General features: G+C 34.7%; 10 protein-coding genes across 10 annotated transcripts; 6 read left to right on the top strand and 4 right to left on the bottom strand.

Annotated features, from left to right (window-relative positions):
* Nucleotides 1-279: 279 nt before the first annotated feature.
* Nucleotides 280-1329, top strand: NAEGRDRAFT_48234 (uncharacterized protein; the record flags this gene model as incomplete). The annotated part of the gene is made up of 1 exon (XM_002678629.1): nucleotides 280-1329. One exon carries the CDS (start codon nucleotides 280-282, stop codon nucleotides 1327-1329), a length of 1050 nt encoding a protein of 349 aa, XP_002678675.1.
* Nucleotides 1330-1658: 329 nt separating this feature from the next.
* On the top strand, nucleotides 1659-1907 carry NAEGRDRAFT_4357 (uncharacterized protein; the record flags this gene model as incomplete). The annotated part of the gene is made up of 1 exon (XM_002678628.1): nucleotides 1659-1907. A coding segment is annotated over one exon (249 nt), but the record flags the coding sequence as incomplete, so codon positions are not given.
* Nucleotides 1908-2698: 791 nt separating this feature from the next.
* Nucleotides 2699-3457, top strand: NAEGRDRAFT_66257 (uncharacterized protein; the record flags this gene model as incomplete). Its single annotated transcript, XM_002678627.1, has 1 exon — nucleotides 2699-3457. One exon carries the CDS (start codon nucleotides 2699-2701, stop codon nucleotides 3455-3457), a length of 759 nt encoding a protein of 252 aa, XP_002678673.1.
* Nucleotides 3458-3587: 130 nt separating this feature from the next.
* On the top strand, nucleotides 3588-6545 carry NAEGRDRAFT_48232 (uncharacterized protein; the record flags this gene model as incomplete). Its single annotated transcript, XM_002678626.1, has 1 exon — nucleotides 3588-6545. One exon carries the CDS (start codon nucleotides 3588-3590, stop codon nucleotides 6543-6545), a length of 2958 nt encoding a protein of 985 aa, XP_002678672.1.
* A 90-nt stretch (nucleotides 6546-6635) lies between these two features.
* On the top strand, nucleotides 6636-7956 carry NAEGRDRAFT_32806 (uncharacterized protein; the record flags this gene model as incomplete). Its single annotated transcript, XM_002678625.1, has 2 exons — nucleotides 6636-6838; nucleotides 6918-7956. 2 exons carry the CDS (start codon nucleotides 6636-6638, stop codon nucleotides 7954-7956), a joined length of 1242 nt encoding a protein of 413 aa, XP_002678671.1.
* A 138-nt stretch (nucleotides 7957-8094) lies between these two features.
* On the top strand, nucleotides 8095-9791 carry NAEGRDRAFT_57710 (uncharacterized protein). Its single transcript, XM_002678624.1, has one exon. The coding sequence runs from the start codon at nucleotides 8101-8103 to the stop codon at nucleotides 9769-9771; it is 1671 nt and encodes a 556-aa protein (XP_002678670.1). The 5' UTR covers nucleotides 8095-8100; the 3' UTR covers nucleotides 9772-9791.
* Nucleotides 9792-10774: 983 nt separating this feature from the next.
* On the bottom strand, nucleotides 10775-12136 carry NAEGRDRAFT_77345 (aminomethyltransferase; the record flags this gene model as incomplete). The annotated part of the gene is made up of 1 exon (XM_002678514.1): nucleotides 10775-12136. Exon 1 carries the CDS (start codon nucleotides 12131-12133, stop codon nucleotides 10793-10795), a length of 1341 nt encoding a protein of 446 aa, XP_002678560.1. The 5' UTR covers nucleotides 12134-12136.
* Nucleotides 12137-12351: 215 nt separating this feature from the next.
* Nucleotides 12352-14136, bottom strand: NAEGRDRAFT_66252 (uncharacterized protein; the record flags this gene model as incomplete). Its single annotated transcript, XM_002678513.1, has 1 exon — nucleotides 12352-14136. One exon carries the CDS (start codon nucleotides 14134-14136, stop codon nucleotides 12352-12354), a length of 1785 nt encoding a protein of 594 aa, XP_002678559.1.
* Nucleotides 14137-14390: 254 nt separating this feature from the next.
* NAEGRDRAFT_66251 (uncharacterized protein) lies at nucleotides 14391-14873 on the bottom strand (the record flags this gene model as incomplete). Its single annotated transcript, XM_002678512.1, has 2 exons — nucleotides 14391-14531; nucleotides 14583-14873. 2 exons carry the CDS (start codon nucleotides 14871-14873, stop codon nucleotides 14391-14393), a joined length of 432 nt encoding a protein of 143 aa, XP_002678558.1.
* A 2213-nt stretch (nucleotides 14874-17086) lies between these two features.
* On the bottom strand, nucleotides 17087-18367 carry NAEGRDRAFT_48227 (uncharacterized protein; the record flags this gene model as incomplete). The annotated part of the gene is made up of 1 exon (XM_002678511.1): nucleotides 17087-18367. The coding sequence occupies one exon, from the start codon at nucleotides 18365-18367 to the stop codon at nucleotides 17087-17089; it is 1281 nt and encodes a 426-aa protein (XP_002678557.1).
* Nucleotides 18368-18430: the final 63 nt, after the last annotated feature.

Here is an 18430-nt window from a genome sequence, read left to right as displayed (position 1 = left end):
AATAAAGCTTGAAATAAAATTCCGTTGGCTGTAGTTGAATATTGTTGAACATTCTTTTTATATTTACATCTGGTCAATGAATTTTAAAGTGCTTAGCTATCTTTAATAATGCAGAAGATTTGTTAGAAATAAGAAAATCATATTGGATATGAAAGATTACCTTGCTTACGAGTTGAGCAATAAATAATAAATGTGAAAAGTAATCACTCAGGATAAAATTTTGGCGCCACTTTTCAATCGTTACGCCATTCAAATAATTATTAAAAACAAGTAAAAAAAATGTCTTCACGTAATCGTCGTGATTTGGAGGAATTATACGAGGACGAATTTGATGGTTTTATTGAATTTGAAAATGATGACCAAAAATATGAACTTTTGAGAGAAGAAAGAGCGCTTTTGGAATCATATGATGAGGAGGAGAGTAGAAGACCACCTTCAAAAGCATCAAGAAAATCAGTCACCAATTCTTCCGCAGCAAAAACATCAGCTGCCAAAGCAAGTGCTGTAAAGAAGATTACACGTAAAAAGGCTGCTGGTGTTACAACTGCTGATGGTGATGCAAGTGGTGCTACTCAACAAGATGAAGGTCCAAAACTTCCACTCAAGTATAGAAGAATTGAAAAGTATACAGATAAACAGATGGGTTTCCATGTGTTACATCAAGCTTTGAGTGAGAATAAGGAATTTAAACAATTAGCAAATGTACCATTGGATAGTGGTAATGAAAAACAAGTACTGACAAAGAGACTCAATATCTATCTTGATACACTTCACGATTGGTGCAGGACTGTTTTTCCAGATTTACAAATGGATGAAGCTCTCTCCTTTATGGAATCTCAATCTTTTAGTAATCGAGTTCATAAAGCTATGGAATGGGGACGATCAACATTTAGTTCTCGTTATCAAAAAGCTGTACATAATAAGGAACAACGTAAAAGAAAGAGAAAGAAAGGTCAATCTAAGAGTGTTCTTCCATCTTATCACGAGGGTGATGAAGAGGAAAATCAAGATGATAACCGAGAAGAGGAACAAGATGAAAATAATGAACAAAACGAACAAAACAACGATGAAGATAATGTAAATAAGGACGATTCATTCTCCACATCTCCATACAGACCTAAGCCATACTCTCAAGAAGATGGAGAAGAGGAATTCCAATTTGAAGATGACAATACAGTAGAGCCATCCCCAAAGAAGAAAAAGAGATCAAGTCAAGGTGGTGCTGAAGAAGAAAATGTTGGTGGTGAAGCCGAAGAAGAATCTACACCATACGAACCATCTCTTGAGCTTGCACCAAATACTGACATTCCAGAAAGTGTTGAAATATAATCTGTATAGTTCAATTTAATTATTGCAACTGCAGTTCATTACTAGTAAAATTATTTGCAAAGGTCAACTTTCTGTTGACGCTATTACTTCATCTTCAATTAGAATTTTAATTATTATTTATAAAAAAATACGAAAAAATGGTAGGTGATTTTTTTGTTTTATTTTAAAGCTGATCATAATGACAATTTGATGATATTATTTATTGTGTTTATTATTCTAATATAACATTCAATATATTATATTAAATTAATGACAATAATTTGTGGATAATGATGATTGTATGAACTAATGAAATTGTGTGTGGATTAATCGGATCATAGTCAATGCCAAAAAACTCTAAACTCTACCAATTTCTCAACTATCGTATGAGAATAACTCTTCAAGATGGTAGACAAATAGTAGGAAAATTTATGGCTTTTGATAAATTTATGAATCTAGTTGTTGCTGATTGTGAGGAATTTAGAAAGATTATACCAAAAGGAAGTAAAGGAGAAGAAGTTGAACAAAAGAGAAGCCTTGGATTTTTACTTATTCGTGGAGAAAATATAATTTCAATTGTTGTTGAAGGACCGCCACCAGCAGAAGACTCTCGAGTTAAATCAATACTTGCAAAACAAGCTACCACCAATACATCATCCATTCCAAAGGGAGTTGCTGGTGCAACTTCAGGTGTAGCTATGTCTGCTGCTAGAGGAATGCCACTAAGAGGACAAGTTGTTCCACAAACAATGATCGGAATGGTTCCTGTTGGATTAATGTCAGGACCAACATCTCTAGGAGCTGTATCAACACAACAAGGAATGCAACCACTTGGTGCAGGACGAGGAATGTCATCTAGTATCTCTGGAGGACGAGGAAGAGGTGCTCCAAGACAATAATTATTCTGTAAATAAATGTATACTCCTAAATTTATTATATAACACTTGCTATTTAAAACAATTACACAATGACAAAGATGATGACAATATTAATACCATCACTGTTTGAATTTGTAAAAGAAATTGAAATGAACGAATTTTCCAGTTTATTGGTTGTATTAGTTGTCTGAAAAGTTCTTTGTGAATGGATACAAGGAAGAGCAATATCGTCAAGTAAAATGTTAAATTAGTAGTACTGGGTTTGTTTAGCTTGATTAAGTTAGTCAGATTCACAAACTTTGACGTTTAAGGTTACTACAAATATTTACAGAAATTGTAAAATAGACAAAATTAAGTATCAAAATTCCTCAAGTTTCTCATCCTCTATGCAAGTATTAAGATGTGATATCGGAAGTCAAGTGTCCAAATTTGATTCTGAAAAAACACGTGTTTCCTCTTCCGATATTCAATCTGATCAGACAATTAAAAAAAACATACCAACAGCTACACAGATGGCCTCCTCCAGCCCATCTTCACTATCAGCAATTCAAGGATTGTGGCTCGTTGTATTGACAGCTCTCGTCTCATATCTCTTTTACATTGTAATGGTCCAACAGAAGAGAGAGATTGATCTTTTACAAAAACAAGTGCAACTTCATCACAATTTGTGGAAACAATGGGTTGATTATGAGAGTAAGAGAAAGGGACAAGTCAATGTCAGATCTTCTAGACATGTACAAACTCAGCAAGAAGTTGGGGAGGAGTATTTACAAATTGACTTTTGGAGGGAATATGTTCAGAGAGCTCTTCCACCTGGCTGTGAAGATTCGGAATTTCATAGACAATGGTTATTGGAAATGGATTCATATTTTTGGAATAGAATTTCACAGGAGAAGAATCATGTCTATTTGAATTGTGATTTGATTGAGAAGGAGGGATTGTGTGAACAATATTCTCAATTCTTGGAAAAGAAACTTCCTCAATTCAATTTTACAATTCTCAATGAAAGCAAGCTGATTACAAAATCTCAAATGGTGCTCAAAGTAGTTGATAATTCAGAAAAATTGAAAGAGTTGACCAAAGCTGATGAAAGCGTTCAACATTTGGATAAAATTGTTGCTTTTATTGGTGATTGCAATCCAGACCACTCCAACCCAAACAACCCATGGTTAATTGTCAAATTTGCCATTGTAAATAATTCAATTGTCACTTGTGATGATGTTTCACTTTCTGCCCTTAGTAATTTTGTTTGGAAAAAGGGTGTAGAATGAATAAAGCTCTCATTCTTTCCGAATCAGACTAACAACCAAAAGAAACCCCATAATTGATAAATGAAATTAGTGAAGTTTTTTCAATGTTGAGTTCGATTGTTTACAAGAATTTTTCAATTTTATAAAAAAAATGGGCGTAAAAGGGTTGTGGGATTTGTTGCGTCCTGCGGCATTTCAAGTGCAGAGTCTTGATGTACTCTCGGGAAAGACTGTTGCTGTGGATATTAGTGTTTGGCTTCATCAATTCATGCTCGGAATGGGATTAGAGGATCATGATGATGAATTCTTCTTTGGTCGAGGAGCCAATAATCAAACAGGTCAAGCATCGTTTTCTCAAGTTAGATATTTGAAGGCTTTATTTAAGAGAATTTGTAAATTATTATATTATGACATCAAACCAATTTTTATATTTGATGGTGCAACTCCACTTGTAAAACAGAAAACAATTCAAAAGAGAAGAATGAGATCAACCAAACATAATTTTCGATTGAAAAAAGTGGCGAAAAAGTTATTGAATAGAAGAATGTTGGAGAAACATTCGGGAGTTTCTTCCATAGATAGAAAATTGATAAATATGAAAAAAGCTAAGGAACCTGAGTCACCAAAATATGAGGAGGATTTTGATTTTGCAATGCCATCATCATCTTCTTCGTCGGTTGCATCAAGTAGTGGTGTTGCAAGTTCGAGTGGTGTAAATAGTTCAAACAATCAACAAACAAGTGTAAAGGATGAAGAAGTTTCAATATTGTGTGATGAGAGAAATTATGAAGGAGCAATGAATGATTCATTTGAAGCTATTGAAAGAGTGGATATGAATGCAAATTTGGATTTAGGATCTGGAGTTGATCCAGAGGTTTTTACACAACTGCCAAAGGAAATTCAACAGGATATTATCAAACAACTGCGTAGATCTAAGAGATTCAAACCCGATTCCCATATTAGAGATTTGAAGAAAAAGACTCCTGAAAAATTCTCTACTACTCAACTTGATTCTTTTATTAAGGGAAGTCAAGCATCATTACAATTGAAGAAATTATTGGAAGTTTCAGAGAGACAACATTTATTGGATTCTCTACCTCAGAATATTGGATCTTCACAAAGCAATGATGAAATAACAATGGTTAAAGAGGAGCCAGTGGAAGTAGAAGTGGAACAAGAATCTGATGAAATGGGTATGGGATTCTTTGAAGAGGATGAGGAGCCATCAATTTTCCAATCAGCTTCACAAACAACTCCAAAGTCGAATAGAGCCTCTTCATCGATTTCCTCTGTGGAAGGTGACATTGGAAACTTTCAAATTGTAGCAGGTGGTAGACTGGCATCAAATCCAAATCAAGGATATGTCCTCCTCGAGAAAACTCCACCAAAAGAAAAAGAACAAAGAGAGACTCCTATCAATACTCAAAAGGCAGAGTTAAGTAAGGAAACAATTCAAAGATTTAGCGACTTTCTCTCAAGAAAGGAAGTTGTAGAGCAAGAGGAAATACTACCTGCTGCAAAAGGTAAAGCTCCTATCAATGTAGAAAATGAATTTGATGATGAAGACGATGAAATTCAAATAACATTTTCAAATAATGATCTTGATAATATTTCTGATAGTGATATGCTACCAGATTCAATATTTTCAACAATAGTGGAAAGTGGGGATTCTATTAGACGAAACATGAATGAAGAATGGGAAACCGCTCAATTAGTGGAGGAGGATGAATTTGAGGAGGTTCAAGGTAAATCACCACCAGCTGTGGCTGGAGGTGACACAGATGAGTGGGATGAAGTGCAGGCTCAACCAGAAGAACCAATACCAATAGATATTGATGAACAAGTAGTCATTGAAGATGATTTTGAACCTGTTCAAATCGACAGCAGCGATGATGAAGTGGAAGAAGTCACTCCCTCCCAATCAAGTGTATCAATTACAAATGAATCCATGAACTCTATGGATGATTCATTTGAAAATGAACAGGAAGCATTATTGAAAATGAGTTCGGTTCCTCTGGTTAGCGATGAAGAGGCAAGAATGCAAGAAATGAATGCGGCTAGGTTTGAGCAGGCCATGTTCGACTCTGATTACCCAATGATCGATCTCTTTAACTCCAAGTCGAAAACAACAAATCTCTTCTTCGCCTTGGTGGACCTGGCCAAAGATTTATTGACCTATCTTGGTGTTCCTTACTTGGTTTCACCTAGCGAAGCCGATGCTCAATGTGGATTTTTATCTAAACATAATTTAGTGGATGCTGTCATTACTGAGGATTCTGACTTGTTTTTGTTCGGTGCAAATTGTGTATATAGAAATGTATTTGGATCGACAAGGCATATCGACAAGAATATTATTGAAGAATATAGAATGGATAATATTTTCAAAGTTTTGGGATTTACAAGGACTAATCTAATTCAGATAGCTCTTTTATTGGGCTCTGACTATACGGATGGTGTACATAATGTTGGTCCTGTGACAGCAACTCAAGTTGTGGACGCCTTCAACCCTGAAGAAAAAGAACTCGATGAAGATAATTTAGAAGAAGTTACCCAGGGATTGAAGGATTTCAAATTATGGGTTGAGGACGACACTTTCAATATGGGACGAACTCAAAAATCATGGGGTAAAAAGGGTGATTTCCAATTCAATTACAAGGGTTCCAAGAAGAAATTCATCTTCCCAGAAGGATTCCCAGATAGTAAGATTATTGATGCCTACACGAAACCACAAGTAGATGATTCTCTTTCAGATTTTGTTTGGGCAGATATTGATAGTGATCCATCAACTCAATCCTCATCGTCTCAAGTTACTGCTTCTTCTTCTTCTACTGACCCACCAAAATTGAATTGGCAAGGATTTTACACTTTCTGTCTAGAACGAATGAATATGTCGAGGGAGGAAGTTGATTCGTACATTCAACCAATTCTAACAGAGAGAAAGAAGAGGCAAGCCATCAGAAGTAAAAAAGTAGAAGAAATGACTCCCCTCGAACGATTCATATTCGAAGCAGACAAGAAAAAGAAGAAGGCAGCTGAAATTGAGAGTAAAAGAGTTCTCAATGCAATTGGATCCATTAAGAATAAGCAAGCCAAGAAGAGAAAGAAATAAACATCCTCTTCATTCACTCAACAATTCAATAATTCAACCATGTTTTCTTGAAATGAATTAAAATCAAGTTATTTTTTGAACTTGAAAAAAATGATCAAAGAAGAAGACGTGCGTGAATCTGTTGATGAGATTGACTATTCTTTGAATGAACATTTCATTGTGAAGAATGATGAAAAGAATCAAAAAATCTACGTCCCAAAGCCAATTATCGAATCGGAATCTGTTTTTTCTATTGATTTTCATCCTAAATTGGATTTATTAGCTGTTGCTTTAGTGACAGGTGAAACTAAAATGTGAGTAATCCACATAGTTGCAAACTATTAATTAAATAATTTATTTAATATTAATATTAATTAAATTCATCATCAAAAGATATAAATACTCTATTGAAATTGAAAATACTTGTGTAGCCACATTTAATCATCACAATGAAGCTTGTCGTAAAATCTTCTTCTCCGATGATGGTAAAACAATGCTTTCATGTGGTTCCGATCGTCGTTTCAATGTTGTGGATGTTAAAAAGGCATCAGTTAAATTTTCAATTAAGGATGCTCACAAATCACCAATTAATTCACTCATCGTTATTGATGATGATAGAGTTGCAACAGGAGATGATGAAGGAGTTGTTAGAATTTGGGACGTTCGTCAAAAGAAAGCCATTCAATCATATAAGGAACATGGAGATTATATTAGTTGCTTTGCTTTTGCTCCAGAATCTGGAATGTTATATTCTGCTGGAGCTGATGGATGTATTAGTGTTGTGGATATGAAAAAATCAAAGCCAACTGGTGTTGGTGTGACTGAAGGAGTGAATGATGACCTTGTTGGAATTGCTACCATGTCAAATGGTGATTTTATTTATGCTGCTGGATCATCAGGAACTATTTATGAATTCCAATCACACAAATTATATCAACCAAATAGATGTATTTCGACATTGACCAGTAATATTTCAGTAATGAAACTAGTTAAGGAAGGTTATTTGACCTATGCATCAGATGATGGTGTCATATTTGGACTTAACACTAAGAATACTAAACGTCAACATAGATTAACAGATCAAACTAATGAACCAATTTTCGATTTGAGTATTTCAAGAGATGCCAAATATTTAGCAAGTTGCTCTTTGGAAAATATCAGATTTTACAATGCCATTGGTTTGTTTGATTTGAATTTGGTTGATGTGGTCGATGTTAAGGAAAAGGAAAAAGATGTCAAGAAATTAAAGAAACAAGAAAAGAAAATTGAAGAAAAGCTTTTAAATCCTGAAGCCAAGACTGTTTTGGAAGAAGCAGAATCTAATAAGAAGAAGAGAAAGAAGGCAGGTGGTGTTCAAAGCTCAACCAAAAAGACCAAAGTTATGAATCAAGCTCGTAAACAATTCTTGCATGATTTATTAGTGGATTATTAAATATGAGGTTTTCATTCTATTCATCTATTTCAATAAGGTTTTAATTTAAAGTTTATCTGTTACCGCCTTTTTCTTCCCGCCAAAATTCTACATTTTTGAGGTTGCTTAAAAAATTAAGCGCAAAACTTCATTAGACACAAAAAAATGAGTAAATATTCTTCCTCGTCGTCGTCAACTGTTTCTGACGCTGGAGAGGATACGGACCGTTCATCATCGTATGTTGTGAGAAGTTATCCATCATCAGTAAATTCAACCCCGAGAAGAAAGAGTCCAACAACTGGGGATGAGGATTCATCAGAATTATTGTCGAGTTTAATGTCAAGGCTTACGCCACCTAGTGTACAAAAACATCATAATATTAGTGTCACCACAACAAGTACTGCTGCTCTTGGAAATATGAAAAGTCTAAATTCTTCCATGATGTCTAACTCTTCATCGGTATCAACAAAGTGGGAGGAGATGAATAATTTAGCAAAGGAGATTGAAAGTAATGTCAAAAAAACAACCTCAAGTGCCTCAAAACGATCTTCCTATGCTGCATACGATGACTTGAGTGATAGCAGCCTTATTCATCCTTCCAACAAGAAATTATCTTCAAAGATTTCAGAAAACATCAGTATGGACGATTCAATTGACTCTACAGCAAGTGCTTTGAAACGATATTTGGAAAAATACAATGAAAAATCAAAACCTAAACCTACTCAGCATAATTTGGATGATTCTTTGAGTGATCTTTATGGGAAGTTGACAGAATTCTCGAATACATACAAGCCAAGAGATATTGATACATCTCTTTCTTCTGTCACTCCATTGAGATCAAACAGAATGGGACCTGTGGATGATATGATATCTACTGCCTCAAATATGTCGACAAACACAGATGAATTATTTACAAAACTTGATAATTATGGAGAAAAATATATGGAAAATGAAATCTTCTCTGGAAAATCTGCTAAAAACTCAAAGAAAAAGAAGGCTGATATTTCCATAAGCTCTGTTGATAGTGACAAGGAAAATTATGAGCCAAGAAGGATTAAACCATCAAGAAAAAGTACAACTCCAAAGAGGCCGCAATCCGTTAAGGTAAGCTCGATGAAGGAAGAGAAGAAAGAGACATCTATCAAATCTAAAGTCGCAACAACAAGATCAAAAACACCAACCTCCAAATATACAAAACCAGAGCCTTCAAAGAAGACAGAGTTGAAAAAACCTTTGACATCGTCAACCTCCAAATCCAGAGCAAACCAAGCAGTAGAAAATATTTCCAAAAAGATTAGCTCACGAGAACCTGTAAAATCCACATATGCCAAACATTTCCAAAAACCTCAACCAAAGAGAGAATGCAATACTTCTGTTTCAAGTGACGACGAAGAAAAGCGAGATTGTAAATCGTGTCAAACAAGCATGCTTCGTGACGTTCAGACAACACCAAACATGACAACACTGGCAAGTATTAATTCCATTCCAATGTCCCCTGGTCTGTCGAGCTCATCCAATGAAATTGCATTCAAAATTGTTGGATCCACAGACAATATAGAAAAAGTAGAAGTATATCTAAAGAACTCAACAAGGCAATCCTTCTCTGTAAATTCATCTACTCAAAACCCATTGCTTAGTGATACCCTTCTCAATGAGACAAATATAATCGAGTCATTCTGCTCTCCTAATCCTCCTCAATTTAATCCATCTTCCTCTACTTCATCTCGGTATTCTAATAATTCTCCAGATCATGTTTCACAGTCCAATAGCATGACTGAAAGTCAAGAGACCCTACAGCCACTCAAATCCTTTTACAGCAAATACTTTGTCAAATAAACATTACCGAGTTTCTATTGAAGGAAACATTTTTTTGGTTTTCCAAAAGTTGTTGCAAAGCTGTTCTCACTTGTTATTATTGGTTTGTGAGTCATGAGAACAGATTTGACACATAGCTCAACAAATTGATTCATTTGGTCATCATCTGCTGTGAGTGCTGATATTTCATAATAAGTGATACAATTAGACTGTTGTGATAACTTCTTCTCTGTAATAACGTGTGTATTACTTTTTTCATCTAGTTTCGTTCCCAATATTATAATTGGTGCATTGCACATGTAATGTTCAATTGTTGGGATCCACTTGATCTCAACTCTTTCAAATGAAGAATGCGCATTATTGAGAGAAAATGTTGGAACGAAAAGATCACAACCATACAAAAGCAATGGCATTAATCGTGAATATCCAATATCTGAAAGGTCAATGAAATCAATTGAGAATTTTCTTCCTTCTTTTACAGTTTCATGCCTAAAGGTTTCCATAGCCGGCAGACTTCCAATATTTAATGCTGTTTGTGGGAATGCTCCTAATTTCAATCTCATCAACAGAGATGTGACTCCATTTCCTTCTCCTAAAATTGATATCTTCATGTGAGTCACTTTCGAATGCATTTCATCAAGTGGTTTTTTCAGTATTGACTCATATTTTTGAAATTTAATCTTCCCATCCGTTCTTAAATGTTGCAATTCATACACTCCCATCACATGATATTTGTAATTTTCTGTTGGCATTTCCTTGTTAATGATGGAGAGATGACCACACAATCCAAACTTTATATTTTGATTCGGATGCAAATCTGATGACCAACTTTTCCAATAATATTGATAAATACTCTTCCATATGATATCACAAGATCCAATCCGATAGAAATCCCTGCATGCCAATTGAAAATTTAATAAACTTCTAACATTCATAAAAGAACAAATAATAATCCACTCATCTTGTAATGTTTCCATTTTTTTTGTAATGAGTTTTAGAAAGTGTTGAATTTTAGAACAAGATTCAAAATTGGATTGTAAATTTATTTAGCATATCTGGTTGGAACGAATGGCATCTTGGTAATCTTGGCAACTTGCAAAGTGTTTCTGATTTGAATACCAAATTCAGTACCTTCCTTAGCAAATTCACTCTTAATATAACCCATACCAATTGGATGACCCAAACATGGTGACAAAGTACCACTGGTCACATAACCAATTTCTTCACCAGTCTTCAAATCCTTGAATTTATAACCTTCACGAGCAATAACAGCTGGCTTACCAGAACCAACTAATTCTTGACCATATGAGAAACCAACTCTCAATTGTTGAACACCTTCTTCCAAATTCTTCTTGACAACATGATGACCTGGGAAACCACCTTCTTCACGACGACGCTTAGCAATTGTGAAATTCAAAGCAGCTTCAATTGGTGTAATCTTTGGAGTCATATCGTGACCCATCAAACACAAACCAGCTTCAAGACGCAAAGTATCTCTGCAACCCAAACCAGCCAAACCAACCAATGGTTCAGCACCACCAACTTGCAACAAGGCACCTGACATGGCAACAACTGATTGATCTGGAACTGAAATTTCAAAACCGTCTTCACCAGTATAACCACATCTAGAAACTTGAACAGAGGTCTTTTCACCACCTGGTAAAACAATAACTTCATCAGAGCAAGTCATGAATTTCAATGATTTAACTCTTTCTCTGGCAGTATCATTTTCCAAAAGTGGCAACAAGGCTTCAACTGCCTTTGGACCTTGGAGAGCAATTAAACTCTTACCATTAATCATTTCAATCTTTAAATCAGATTCCTTGAATGACTTTCCAGTTCTATCACACTTCAAAGTGGAAACTTGAGTAGCCAAATGAGCCATGTCACTATCAACACAAGCAGCATTGATAACAACATAAAAATCAAAAACTCCATTAGATTCGGATTTCTTTGTGATCATCAAATCATCCAAAATACCACCATTTTCATTGGTGAATTGTGTAAGACGAGCTTGATTAATCTTCAATTGAATAATATTTGCAGGTGTGACCTTTTCAAGGAATTCTTGAGCATCAGCACCAGAAACTTTAACTTGACCCATGTGAGAAACATCAAACAAAGCTGCAGAATTTCTGCATTGCATATGTTCTCTCTTCAAGGCATCTTTAAATTTACTTAATTGATACATCACAGGCATCTTGTATCCGGCAAAATCAACAAAAGTAGCCTCATGTTTAGCATGGAAATCATACAAGAGTGTCTTTTTAGCTTCGGCATTCATGATAGATGATGATGAGAAACAACGAACAGAGTCATTCTTCTTGATTGCGGAACAAGAAATCTTGCTGGTTGTTCTTTGGACGATCTTGGAGGCGAGCATTTTCAAATATTTTTTTAAAAAATTTTAATTTTAATTGAAATTTTCCAAACTCAACCCAGCGTGTGCAATGATATTATTTCGAGTTGAAGATTCACCTCCATTGTAAAGTTGAGTCCTGGGCGAAGCTGGAAGGAAGGGTTTGAATCATTGGATAAAAGAGTGCAATGTCTACTCTTAAATGATGCTTCAATGTGTTTTCCAGTCATTGTTAACTAGGATTAATGGCAACAGTTTCTCATCTTGTAGGTAATGAGTGGTCTCATAATGGCAACAACTTCAACAACCCCAAAATGAACTAAATCTGAAATGACTGCATCGATATCCTTGTAAGCAGCAGGTTGTTCTTCAAAAAGTAAATTCTTATCTTCACAAATGACATGAGATCCGAGGTCAGTAACTGTGAAGGATTGAACATTTTCCTTTGCGGCCATACCAACTGATTTGGAACGCTTCCATTTTCTGCCAGCACCGTGTGCAGCTGAAAAATTACAACGAATTTGGCTTTCAATATCTTCTTCACGTCCACGAACAAGATAGGAGAATGATCCTCTCGAACCAGGAATGCAGAAGTAACCAGCATCTGTTGGTGCAGCACCCTTTCTGTGAATGAAAACTCTTTCATTTTCAACTTGTTTTTCTACAACATTGTTGTGGCAAATGTCAAGAATCATTTTACCATTTCCGTTAATGCAAGTAAGGAACTTTCTGGCAATGAGAGCTCTGTTGGCCTTTGCCCATCTACAAGCATTGTCGTGACATTTCATATAGTGCTTTGCATCATCCGAGTCAAAAAGCAAGCCACTATTTCCAAATTTATCCTCATGTTCTCCAAGAATATGATCACCAAGGGATCTTGATCCACTATGAACCATCAAAAAGCAAGCATCCTTTGAAAGTTTCAATTCTTCTTCAAAAATCTTTTCATTACAAATCTTTTCGACGATTTGAAGCTCTGCAAAGTGATTTCCACCTCCGACAGTACCAAGTTGACGAATGGCAAATTCCAAGGCCTTATTTTCACTCTTTGGCGGAGAGGTAACACCCTCTTCCGATTCAAGATTTGGAGTAACTTCTTGGAGTTGACCCAAATCTACATCAAAATAGGTTAAATATTTTTCAATAAATTCAGTTGTGGCTTCATGTAATTCAAAATCTACATTTTCAGAGTTAGTAGATGTGGCTGAAAGCAAATCCTCACTAGAATCCAATCCAAAGAATTTTCTTTCAACATCCAATACAGGTCTACTTTCATCGCCGCTAATTCCTCCTCTTTCTAATCCGTTGAGTTGTTTCACCCATTTTTCTAATTGTTTCAATCCTCTATCTGATGTTAAATTAGTTTGATACAAACTCATACCACACCCAATATCATTACCAACGAGTGGTGGGTAGATGTAATCTACAGTTGAAATGGCAGCTCCTACTGGGAATGTTTTACCTGGATGAAGGTCAGGTTGACCAGTGGCTCTTCTTACACATTTCAATGTACGAGCAGTATCTTGCAATTGTTTAATAGCTCCATCATCCAACCAACTGTCCTTTATCAAGACAACTACTTCTGGTGTCTTTTCAACTGATGATGAAGATGTTGTTGTATTATTGTCACTCGATTCAACTGGTTGCGTAATCTTTCCTTGGAAAGTTTGTTTTAAATTGGTCGAAAAAACAAAGAATAAATCATCGGAAGGCTTTGATCCTAATCCTGTTGATCCAATTAATTGTTCTTCCTGTAATTGTTTTCTCTTAGCTGTTGTAAAATCATTGAATAACTTTTGAATAATACTATCCGATTCAATGACTTGTCCTGATTTTCCATTATAAAGTGCAAGCACCTTCTTCTTTAAATTTAATTTGGCTTTTCCCAATTTGAATAATTCATCAATGCTCTTTGGTAATTTCTGAGAATCAACCACGATGAACTTTTCTTCTTTAACTTTGGCATTGTCAGCAACCCGCACTCTGAAGGAAAAGCTTGTTTGTTCTGTATTATCTTGTGATGGCATTTTTTTGTAATGTTATTAGAGTACTGATGGACTTCACAAGTCTTAACATTCGTTTTGAGTGTAAAGTGTGAAATTGAACAAATTCAAAATTGACTTCCCCGGTTCAATGAAACTAGGTTCATCTTTGCACGAACATAAGAATGAAAATTAATGTAACAGAATAATTAAAATAAATATATTGGGAGAATTGGTTTAAAATGTTAGAAAGTGGGAGTGAGAGAAGGATGGAGTTGGAATAATATTAATAACAATAATTAATAAGCAGATTGGAAGATGGAGAAAAAGACAATCAAATAAATACCAACAGCAACAGCAGCAAAAACAAAGCTCAAAGCAAAACAAATAATTGAAGCCTTGGCAAACTTTCTTGCGGATTCACTTGGTGAATTACGATGCTATTTAATAATAATACATGTTAAATTAAAAAGCAAATAATAATAACTTACGAGAATAAAGTTAACAATCCACACAATACCAACAAAGAAACCAATAATAAACAACATCATGGAAGTTTGATCTTGCTTTTGCTTTTCCAAATAATCAACATCTCCTTGTGTGGTGGTTGTCACAACATGGGATTGTTGATAAATAGGTTGTGTTGAAGCATAATATTGTTGTTCTTGAGTATAAATTGGTTGCTGGGAGTAGACTACATTTTGAGGTGGTACTTGTTGTGGTTGTTGGTAGACTTGATTTGGATCGTATTTGGTTTGTTGATTCAAAGGTTGGTATTCCATTTTGTTTGTTGTTTACAGTAAGAGGCTTTTGAGGCTTTTTTTCTTTGTGAGCGAATTAGAACGGAGCCTGGTGTACTGTTTTATAAACTCCAGATTAGAAATGAAAATGAAGCGAAGGAGTAGCAATGATAACAGTAAATAGTAGATATTAAATTGTTTCCATGATATTCTTAAAAGCTTCTAACAACATGACAATAAGCCTCTATTTCTAAGGGTCATTTCAATTTTTTCATTGTTTTCATAAAATTTTGTTTTTTTAACTTTAAAAAAATGGGAAATGATTCGGAAGTGTTACTTCAAGCTTTTTTCAATCACTTGATGCAAATTAAAGCCAAGTATGAGTTGGAAAAACAGGAAAGAACTAGAATATTGTATAATCTTGTTGAAAAACAAAAAACAAAATTGAAAAATAAATCCGATTCAAAAAAGTGGATTAATTTGGATTCATTATTGGAAAGTGATAATATGAATGCTGTTTTGAATATGAAATTTAAATAATATTATAATCAGGAAATATTCAAATTAATTTATTTAATATGTAGATTCAAGTTAAATCAAAACTTAAAAAAATGAAATGGAGAAGAGTAGCCACTGGCTTTATTGAAGTGATAAAGGAAGAAAAATCACATATTCTACTATTTAAAAGATCGGAGAAGGTTAATTCTTATCCGAAAATGTGGGCTTCAATTTCTGGTTCTATTGACTTGGTTAACAATCCACCTGTGGATTATTCTTCAAATGATCGGTTTGATTATAGGGTTGGTGATTATTTTGTGGAAAGCCCGATGGAGTGCCTTCAGAGAAATCCAAGAAGAAACACAATTACAAGTTGGAAAACATTTGAACTTCATCCGAAGTGGTCGTCCACAATATTTGCCTTTAAATAATGGAAAGGGATTTATTGTTTATCCTTTTCTATTTAGATTGTCAGTAGAAAATTCAAAAGATATCCCTAGCCAACTTGATAATTTAGGATTCAAGATTGATTGGGAACACGATTCATTCAATGTTTTTGATACTGAGCAATTTCTGAGGAAGGGTATGAATGACAGCACCACTCCCACCCTACATGAAACAGTTCCCAATCTAAGAGACACTCTTCACAGATTATACTTTTTCTATGGATTGGAGACTGAATTATTGGTAGAAATAGACAATACCATTGTTAATAATTTTACAGATGGTGCAACTACCATTGCTTTGAAAACGATAGATATTATGAAAAAGGCCTTGAACTTATTTTCATCTGAAGATATACCAGATTATTTCAAATTGATGAATTCTTCAATAGATATGGATAGCATGAGAGCTGTTTTTTTAACTTCGAAACTGAGAGACATTGTTTGGATTTTAGATCAATGTAGAATTGAAATGCCAATGATTAGGAATGTGGCTGTTCAATCTCTTGTAGAAATAATGAATGGTGAATTACAATTTGATCAGGATAGTATTGTCAAACAAATTTCTGAACAAACTTTTGAAAATATGGTACAGAAAATGAAAGACAGATTGAACAAATTTGGCATTAAGATATCAAACAATACTCAGTTACTATCAAATAAGTTTCAAAATTATGTGAAATCAGAATTTTTAAAAGATAACACCCAGAAAATCTCAATATTGACCCACAGTTGGAGCAGTGTTGTTATTAAATCATTGAAAGATTTAATGTTAGACTTACATGCAAAACATGCATCCATTGATTTAACCATCTATTGTACAGAGTCTCAGCCAGAAAAGGAAGGGTACAAAACAGCTAAATCTCTGAAGGACTTTGCCTTAGATCAGGGTATCAAAAATCTAAGAGTTCAAGTTTGCACTGAAGCAGCAGTTGCTTTACTCTCACGTTCTGGAAAGGTTGATCTTATGTGTGTAGGATCAGATTCAATCCATTATAGTCATGGAGACATTGTAATTTCTAACAAGACTGGCACAAGCGTACTCTATTCGATTTCCAGATTTTACAATATTCCTTTTGTGGTGCTCTCAGATACTATGAAAATTTCACAAGAAAATTCAGACACCTTTAACACGGAGATGGATGATTCCATCCTTTTAAAACAACCTTTATTTGAGCACTTCACTCTAATGAATGATTCAACTCAAACCAAAGTGCTTTTGGATCAAAACACTGATTTAAATCATATTCAATCACAATTGGAAATTCAAAGATTAAAAATATTTGGAAAGTAATTTTATTCTACATGATCTATTTAGAACAGACCCATCAAAAATCCTACAATCACAATGAATACAAGTGAAATATTGAAATTTGAATTGGAAGAACTAACTCTGCTCTGAGATGGTTTGATAGTACCATTACTACTAGTAGTACCAATTACTTTGGTGGATGATGCAGTATTGGTTTGACATGGAAGAACAATTGACTTGTCCAATGAACCACCATAGATACTTCTTGTGTTTTGAGAAGCAATACAACAGACACAAATTTGTTGGTATGAGACAGGTCCAAGAGAAGCACCACTATTCAATGGAATTTGTTTTACAATCAATCCACTAGTCATATTAAGAACTACAATCTTGCTTGTATCTTCCAATGTTCCAATAATGACATTTTCCTTAACGTCATAAGCCTTGTCAGACAGGACCAATGAATTAAACCTTGTTGAACCAATTACAGTGACATTTGTATTGCTATCAATGGAAACAGGAGCATATTTTCCTTCGTATTCAGCAATTGCAAGGACATTGGATTTACCTTGATAACCATTTGAAAACAAAGCAACATAGGAAGTAATAGAAGGAGGATTGAAATATTTCCAACTTCCACTTGTTAAATTGACAGCAATCATAGTATTGAAATAGGTACTATCATATCCATAAATATACATCACAGATGTTGCTGGATTAATATTACGAATCATATTGGTAGATCCTTTGAGTGGAGTAGTTGCAACAATTGTATCCTCACCAGTTTCCCAATCAATATCCAAAATTGTGACCATTGAATCATTGTAACCTAATCCATAGAGATTACCCAATGCTGGTTCAAAAACCAAGTTGGAAATTTCAGAAGTATTCACTTGATACAACATTTTACCAGTTAATAGACTGTATGTTCTCATTGTTGGAGTTTGAGATGGAACAACCATGATGAATAATCTGTGGTTAATTGGGTCGATGGCGACACCACCCAATGAATAAGAATTAAAGACATCATTACCAATGTAAGTAATGGCATTACTGTCCAAGTCAATCATGGCCAAACGATAGCTAGAGCCACCCTCAGCATATAACCCAACCAAATAACCAGATGAGATTGGATTCACTGTATTATTCTTTGTCTTTAAGTTGCAAGAAAGTTTATAATCATCAAATGAGCTGATAAAACTAATGTCAGCACCATTCACAGCGAGTGCTAAAACACACAAAGCCAATAAAACAAGGATTGTTCTCATTGAATTTTTTTCGTTTAGTTTCCAGTGTCTGTGCGCTAGGTAGTTGGATTCATTTATTTTAGGTTGGTTACACATCTTGTTGTTGATGTTTGTGATTATTAAAGTGAACTTTTTTGGTCAATAAAAGCATCAGACGTT

Source organism: Naegleria gruberi (genome assembly GCF_000004985.1).
Source record: "Naegleria gruberi genomic scaffold NAEGRscaffold_17, whole genome shotgun sequence".
NCBI lineage: Eukaryota > Heterolobosea > Eutetramitea > Acrasida > Naegleriidae > Naegleria > Naegleria gruberi.
The sequence above is the reverse complement of the archived record's forward strand: the minus strand, read 5'-3'. Positions and strand labels throughout refer to the sequence as shown.